This window comes from Tenrec ecaudatus, chromosome 2 (genome assembly GCF_050624435.1).
Source record: "Tenrec ecaudatus isolate mTenEca1 chromosome 2, mTenEca1.hap1, whole genome shotgun sequence".
NCBI classification, from domain to species: domain Eukaryota; kingdom Metazoa; phylum Chordata; class Mammalia; order Afrosoricida; family Tenrecidae; genus Tenrec; species Tenrec ecaudatus.
In genome coordinates, this window is record NC_134531.1 from 201,536,038 (window position 1) to 201,544,798 (window position 8,761).

General features: G+C 33.3%; 1 protein-coding gene and 1 pseudogene across 1 annotated transcript; one reads left to right on the forward strand and one right to left on the reverse strand.

Moving 5' to 3' along the window:
• Positions 1 to 2,417: 2,417 nt before the first annotated feature.
• On the reverse strand, positions 2,418 to 3,362 carry LOC142440431 (olfactory receptor 5V1-like). The gene has a single exon (XM_075542876.1). The coding sequence runs from the start codon at positions 3,360 to 3,362 to the stop codon at positions 2,418 to 2,420; it is 945 nt and encodes a 314-aa protein (XP_075398991.1).
• A 3,266-nt stretch (positions 3,363 to 6,628) lies between these two features.
• Positions 6,629 to 7,209, forward strand: LOC142441259 (FUN14 domain-containing protein 2 pseudogene; annotated as a pseudogene).
• Positions 7,210 to 8,761: the final 1,552 nt, after the last annotated feature.

The window sequence follows — 8,761 nt, forward strand, 5'->3', positions numbered from 1 at the left end:
GCAAATTCATTCAAAAAAGTGGTAGGGTATTAAATTAATATTTAAAAATTAAACATCCAATATAAAATTTGAAACTTTTATTCAAATTTAAGATTACATTTAACAAATGACAAACATTTAAAAATATTCCTTGCTTGTATGTTATTTGAATTTTTCATATCATATGCTAAACTGTGCTACAAAAAATAAAATTATAGGAAATGTACACACACACACACAAATAGTACTTCTAGTCATTCCATTCTAGTTTGGCTTACTGCTGATAATTTCCCCCTCTATTCGAGATATATTAAATCAGAATCATCATTATAATAAAAACCTGCTTCATTTTTCAGCATGCATAAGAATCTCCTGTAGGTATATAAGGAACACCAGAATATTGTGTTGAAATGCAAATTCTGATTCAGAATATCTGGAGTGGAAATGCAAATTCTCAATAGGGAAATCAAACTAAAATTAAGTGGCTTAAATTCCTGAAAAATTGCATTCCAAATATGTACTATTATTACTCATTTTTCTTTTTCAACTACAGATGGATTTTCCCACTGTATCTAAAGTTCAAATAGGTGATATATTGATCAAACAAAAGTATGAATACCCTGGAATATTATTGAATTTATTATGGGAAAATTGGGACATTGTTTAATTTTAAGAAATATAATTTATCTAAAATATCACATCTAAAGCACTTACAATTATGAGCTATAAAAATAACATAGCACAAAGTTATTACATGTCAAATATGGGAAAATAACTAAATAAATTAGTAAATAATGCATTAAAAGTTCATAGATCAAAAGAATAAAACAAGAACACTTAAATGGGGATTTAATCACTTCATTTAAACATAAAGGAGACAAAGAATAAAACAGGTGTCATTATCAATGCTGAATGATAAGAAACAAATAAAAAGAAATAGCCTGATTTTGCTTTTGATAACAGAGCATTCTCAAATTGATAAGCAGTCTGAGGACTATTTGGGGAGGGAGCAAGCTAAATGAAAAGGTTTGGGTGAAACGATTGGGAAAAATATATATTATTGCTAATTTAACATGGTACATCACAGAAATAGTGGCCAGGGAGAAAATGTTCCTAATCATCTAGGTGGCAGGGGAAAAACAAAGTGAGAATGGGCAGTTATCCATCATCAGAAATAGCAGCTCATTACTCTCATGTAATGGAAATGCTTAGCATTAAGGTATTTCAATTTGAATAGGTTGGAGAATATTATTTAAATAGATTAAAATCATGAGTAACTAATGAGAATATTGGTATGTAAATGTATGTGAAGATGATATGTGTATTTCTGAACGTGTTGCAGTTAAGATGATAATGGTATAATAACTAAATTTGATATATATTTATATAAATGCAGAAAAGTCAGCCACTAAGGACAGGTGAAGCTGAAAATGGATACAGTCACCTATCAAGAAGAGAATCAGTTGATTCAATTGATGTTTGGATTGTTTTCAGATCTGTAAGAGTCCCCAATGAAATGATTTATTACCTTTTTTTTTAAAGAAAGAAAGAGTTACAGGAATATTGGGTCCCTGAGGTTACAGGGAGAGTGGGGTGGGGGTGGGGAGCGAAGATGGGAAGCTGATAGCATTGATGGGATTGAACAACAGAAGTGTATGTGAATGATACATTGGATCATAGAACATATGACCAAAAACAATACTATGGGAAAAAAGGGAATAAGATTTCCTGGGGGATATGGTTGGTGAGTAAGGGGATACAGGGGAGCTGATATTAAAGAGTTCAATAAAAAAAGAAAATGTTTTGAAACTGATTGTGGTAGCAATTGTACAACACTCCCTGATGTGATTGAACTATAGAATGTTGTGATATCTGTATAGCTCCCAATAAAATGATTATTTTTCAAAAAGGAAAGAGAGGAATCTACAATAAGTGGCAATCAAACATACAAAATAAGAGTGGTGGTTCTCAGAAGTTAAATAAGGATCAATAGGAAAATAAAGTAAACAACTAAATGGTAGAAGAAAAGAAAAAACAATGTACAAAAATATACATGCAAATATAGCAATAGAAATAAAAGTGATTAAAGTGTATGTCACATGAGTATATATAGGAATATATAGGTTATAGGCATAAAACCTGGCCATAGTTGCAAATTTACTGGAGATAATTTATATCTCCTTTTCTATTACAATAAATAAAAGTTCCTAATAACTCAAATACATATATTTCATGGTAAACCTTACATTACAAGTGAGTGGGAATAAATGTAGATATATAGGTAGGGATTAATATAGACATATGTGTATATTTATAAATTCCAGAGTACACGTAGGAAAGCCTTCCTTCTGTAAAAGAAAAATTCTAGGTGTTATTTCAATCATTTCTCTGTACTGAGTCTGAGTGGGGTGCTCATTGTGTAAGATTCTCTCGCATCATTATGGTTCTGAACAAATCTTGTGACATAAAACCTTCCTTAGTGCTCCTTTTACTTCCGTGTTTCGCAGGCTGTAGATGATGGGGTTTAACATCGGGGTAATGACCCCATTCAGCATGGAGATGAGCCTGTCTCTGGATGGAGAGTGTTGACTAGAGGAGGGGCGGATGTAGGTAAATATCGTTGTACCATAGAATAAACCAACCACCAGGAGATGGGAAGCACATGTGGAGAAGGCTTTGCGCTTCCCTTCTGCTGACCGGATCTTCAGGATAGTGGAGACAATATAGACATAAGAAATACCAGTGATTAAGAAGGCACTGATTCCCAAGATACCTCCTACCACTAAGACAAGCATTTCTGCCATATAGGTGGAAGAACAGGAGAGAGCCACCACAGGAGGGATGTCACAGTAATATTGGTTGACACGATTAGACTTACAGAAAGACAGGCGGAATGTAAACACGGTGTGCAGAAGGGAGTTCAGAAAGCCAGTTGCCCAGGCACTGGCCATGAGCTGGACACAGCGCCCGTTTGTCATTATGAGGCTGTAACGAAGAGGGAAACATATAGCCACGTACCTGTCATAAGCCATGGCAGAAAGAAGAAAAACTTCATTCCCTATCAGGGCCACTAGGAAAAAGAGCTGCAAAACACACCCAACGAAAGAAATGTTTTGTTTCTCAGTCAAGAGGTTCTTGAGTATCTTAGGCACAGTGGCTGATGGACAGAAAATGTCTAAGAGAGATAAATTTGCCAAAAAATAATACATGGGTGTGTGTAGCTTTTTCTCAGTTCCAATGGCAAGAAGAATGGCCCAATTCCCCAGCAAGGTGATTAGATAGATAAAAGCAAGTACCACAAAGAGAGGATATCGCACTTCAGGGAGGTCTGAGAGTCCCATTAGGATGAACTCTGTGATGGTAGTTAGGTTGTAGACGTCCATCTCCTGGACAGAATGAAACCAGCACATACATAATGATTAGGATTATAGCTTAGGAAAATGTATACAGTTAGTAATATGAATTAGGATATCCAAATACCAGTTTTCATCAAGTCTTTTGGAAGTCATAGAGACCCCTTTTGTTTCAGAGTAGAACTGTCATCCATTCTTTGTGGTGGTTGCCTTCAGCATGCAGACTGATGTTCCTTTGTTTCAGTAACTCAGAGCTTAACTATTTGTACCACCCAACGAGAACTGTGAATTGGTGTCAAACCCCAAAATACTCTCACTACCTTCAAGGTGATGCTAACTCATAGTGACCCTAAAGGAAAGGTGAGGACGGTTTCTGTGAGTTTCGGACACTAACTCATCACAGGAGTAGAAAACCCCATCTTTCTCCTGCCGAGCAACTGGTGGATTTGAACTGCTGACCTTATGGTTCAGTCACTGAAGTAAAGTTTCCCTTATGTTTAACTTACTTGGAATTTTCATCCATATTTCATCAATGAGAATAGAAACAAAAAAAATTCTCTGAAAGAGCTTCATTAAAATGTCACATTCTTACTAAAACTTTGCTTTGATAGCCCTTCACCAATATTTGGAATTTTACAACTCAGTGAACCTTAATAATAATATATTACCCCTGTTTAAACTTGTACTTTAGTTTCCCCCATGTTATCTCTATAGTTTGATATGCTATTTTAATATTAAGTATCTTAATGGCACTACCCGTATATTATTCCTGTATATATTAATTATAAAAAACTGTTAACCACTATCAGACACAGAATATAAAGTGTATAATAAATGACAAATGAAGGAATTATTGAATTGTGTTCTACAAAATCCTTCTTTGAGCAAGGAATAGATCTGGGAATATTTATACCTTCAAAGTCATAATCACTTACATGTGAGTATTCCCTATTCTTCACCTAATTAAACTTAAACTGTAGAATGTAAATGAAACCTTGTGGATATTATCCAAAGGACCCACACAAAAGCAAACATGCACATATATTCAACACTTACTCTTAAATTTACTTCCTTGACTGCTTTGCTAAGATAACTGAAGGGATATAAGTTTTTAAAAATGATTTATGCTAAACATTTTGGGTTAGTTCCTTGGTTATTTATTCATAGTTAATTTTCAAATAATTTAAAAGATATGTTCGAATTCAAAGTTATAAACTACTCACAAAGTTTAGGAATTCTTACAAAAAGACTAATTTAATTAAATATCTGAAGACCAGTACCTCTATGAATACTTAAGTCACTTAAAAATTCTTTATTTTCAATATTACCAGTGCATGAAAGAAAACTTAAACAGAAAAACAGTTCGGAAAATTCAATTTAAAGAATCATTTTCTATTATATCTTATCCATCACTTATTTACTTGATTGGCAATGATAATATGTTTGTTTTGTTTTTGTCTCAGGGAACATTTGCAGTATAAACAATGAAAAATTTACTTTATTTTTAACTTACTGAATATAAACATTGTTTACCACTATCATTTTTACCCATAAATATTTAAAAAATAACTCATCAAGATATTAGGAAGATGTTACTATTCTTTCATCATGCACATCAGCTCAGTACTGAAGGGGAAAAAATACAAAACAACTCCAGCTAATGAAATTCAGACCATAAAGTACCTGGTGTTTCTATAGCAATAGTTATTTTAAAAGCAAAATTGAAACAAACCCAAAATGCCTACACTATAATTTTCAAATTCTCATATGCTCAAGAATCCATATAGCAATGAAATTTAAAGTTTTTTCGATGTTTACTTTTTAATATTTTTAAATAAAATAGTACAGTTTAAAATTCAATACCAAATTGCTACAAGAAATAGAATTTTGAGACAATTAATATAATAGACCTATATTATGTCTTCACTTACTAATATAATTTGTGAAAACAAACAACAGCAACAAAAGAAAAACATTGATTAAAAGATGCAAATTATAATCTTCCCCCGAAATGACTTAACTAGCTCATCATCAAGATACACAATGAACATATGTTCTTCCAAAAACAAGGATGCATTTTCCTTAAATTATGATATTGTTAAGTACAGTGCAGAAATTATTTATAAGGAAACATGCTTTTAAATTAACAAGACACCTTTTAAATAAAATAAAATAAAGTCCCATCTAATTAGAAAAAAATAGTGACCAGAATTTTCTTAACAATTTGCTGTTAAAGAAAATAATTTTTCTTTTTAACACAATGGAGCTATGGTTCATATATTCAAGTATCATAAAAATCACTATTAAATGAAATATTCTCACGTGCTATAAATTCAAATTGAAATATCTGAGGATATTAAAAATACTTGTTGAATAAAACTTTTATTATAATCAGACACTTTAGTGTATAATTTTCATTATAAAGGTATACATTTAACAATATATAAACATTCATAGATATACAATTACTTATATCAACTTAGAAATTTCAGAATATAGCGCATCATTTCATTTATTTTTCATTATATAATCACAGAGATTTAATTACCAATATAAAATTTCAATACTATTAAAGTAAATAATCCAGGAAGTAAAAATGCATCAGTACAGAAAAATGAATTCCTCATTTTATATTGAGTTCACATTGAATATTACTTTTTCTTATATTTAACCCATATTACCCCTGAGGAAAGATACTGTAATTAGGTTTCTAATGGGAATTTGCTTCTCTTTTTGATAAATCAACCTATTATTAACCTAGCACTGACACTACACTGCAAATGCAATTTGTTAAACAAAGTACTAAAATCAAATTTAAATTATATTGAAATTGGATAATATGAAAGAGGTCTGAGTTAACTATTAAACACATTTTTATAGAATTGTATTTGCAGAATAAAGTTCAAGAAATAATTGATGTCATTATGTTATTTTTCTGTTATGAAATTAATCATTTCCAAAATGTATGTTTTACATCACTTTCTAATACCTTTTAATTATCTGATTGGTTAACTTTTACACATGTTTCATGGAATATTACTTTTATCAGTATTGATAAACTATTATGCACATGAAAAATTGTGTTGCTACAATACTTGTTGAGTAAAATTTCAGCCTCATTTCAACCTGTAGCTGCTAATTTTACCTTTGAGTAGGTTGTTCACTTCCTGTGACTTTATATATTTTTCAAATTATTTTAATTTAAATTATACATGCATTAATTATGAATTTTAAATGATTATGGGTTCTGGCCGAGGCGGGGCAACTGAGCCCAGTCCCGCCCTCTTTCACCAAGGCTGAGGGGATGGAAACATCTGCCCCATGTGCCGGAAGCCAGCGGGTGGCGACAACGACGCGCTTACCGGCGGTGTTTCATCGCACCGAGACCCTGCGGGTGACCTCGCGAAACCAGCTCTCCGAAATGGCTGTTTCCAGTCAAGGAAACTTTGATGGAAATTTTGAGCCTCTGGACCTCGCGGAATTTGCTAAAAAGCAGCCATGGTGGCGCAAGTTGTTCGGCCAAGAATCTGGGCCCTCTGCCGAAAAGTATAGTGTGACCACCCAGCTGCTCATAGGAGGTGTCACCAGATGGTGTACGGGTTTCATATTCCAGAAGGTTGGAAAGTTGGCGGCAACAGCTGTGGACGGTGGATTTTTCCTCCTTCAGATTGCAAACCATACTGGTTACATCAAGGTTGACTGGAAACGAGTAGAGAATGATATAAGTAAAGCCAAGGAGCAGCTGAAAATTCATAAGAGCAACCAAATCTCTAGCGAAGTGAAGAGCAAATCAGAAGAGGTGGTATCATTTGTGAAGAAAATAGTTCTTGTGACGGGGGGATTTTTTGGAGGCTTTCTGCTGGGCATGGCATCCTAAGATGGACAACCTCTGTGTTGTTTTTCCCTCCATCATCTCATCAGAATATGTCAGTTGGGTTTTTCCAACCAGAAGCCTCTACACTCCATCATAGGACATCGAGTCTCCCTGCGTCTTCCTCTCCTCCTATGCCTTCCTCCTGCACTGGCAGATCAGAATAGCTCTCTATTGGTACGAGATAGCGTAGTACTGAACTGACTTGAACTTGCCAATGATGGAAGAGACAATAGACCTTAGCTTGTCCAACCAGCACTCTCCCTACAGGGCTAGTCTGGAGGTCAGCAAGAATGTGAGTCTCCCCATCACAAGCTGCAAGCTGACCCACCCAGAAGGATGATTGGGTCCTAAAATGTTGCCTCAAATTGTTGATTTGGAAAAGAAATAGCAAGTAGACATCTTGTCCAGCACGGAAAGGACCTTGAATACATTTGCCTTCATGCATCAAAAATAAAAAGATGATTATGGGTTCATATATTTTTTAAATCACTAAAATACCTCAAAGTACTCTCTATTTCACCTTGCATCCTATTTATTAACTTTTTATTCTTTATAATGACAATTCTAGTTCACCAGAAGGGCACCATTTTACTTATTTGCACTTGTTTACATTGTTGTTATTATTGTGGGGCACCAATAACCAAGTTATAAGTACTTCTATCACTAACAAAGTTTAAGATTACAGTAATCTTGCTTTAAAATACATTCCACTAAATTTGTATACATGGCATACTATTTTTCATAAGTAATAGAACTTTATATTTTTAATTGCAGTATAAATATAATAAACAATTGGCTTGTGTTTCATGTTTAAAAATATTACTTTCCTGAGAAACATTTAAGTTCTATTTTTTTAAAAGAACATATATAACTGCATAACTATATGAAAATTGAACTTTTCACTGACCTTTCTAGTCTTCCTAATTCATTTCCGTTCTAGTTAATCACATTGAATTTTGCATTTAGTAGGTCTGTTATAAAAATTTTATAAAATGTGGATAGATCTATATGTGTCTATTGCCCTATATTACACAGAGACCTGGTGGTTAGCATGTTAATTGTTAAACTTCTAACCACCGCATCAGCAATTCGAAACAGCAATTCAAAACCATCAGCAATTCCACTTCATAGGAGAAAGATGAATAGGAGAATGAAGTTGCATTCTCTGAAACCCAGAGGGGCAGTTCTACTCAGTCCTGTTGAGTTTCTATATGTCAGAATCTACTCGATAACACTGTTTGTTTTTGTTCACATTTTAGTAAACAGATGATTAGTATTGCTTTTCTAGATATACCCTGGTTATTATTACTATTGATATAGGGAAATAGATATTCATTACTTTTAATAGTATTAATACTTCCTTTAATTAATGCAATTCATACAATTTGATGTCTACAGTATCTCAAATGCCAGCACAGTGAATAGGCTTCAGGAAAATTGACAGAATGAGAACAGACTAGGAAAAAGGAATTGTCTTTGAACTTCTGACAGATTATCTGCTGAAATACTTATGAAAAGCAGTTGGATATTATCAGCAGTTTAAGCAAGCAAAAGG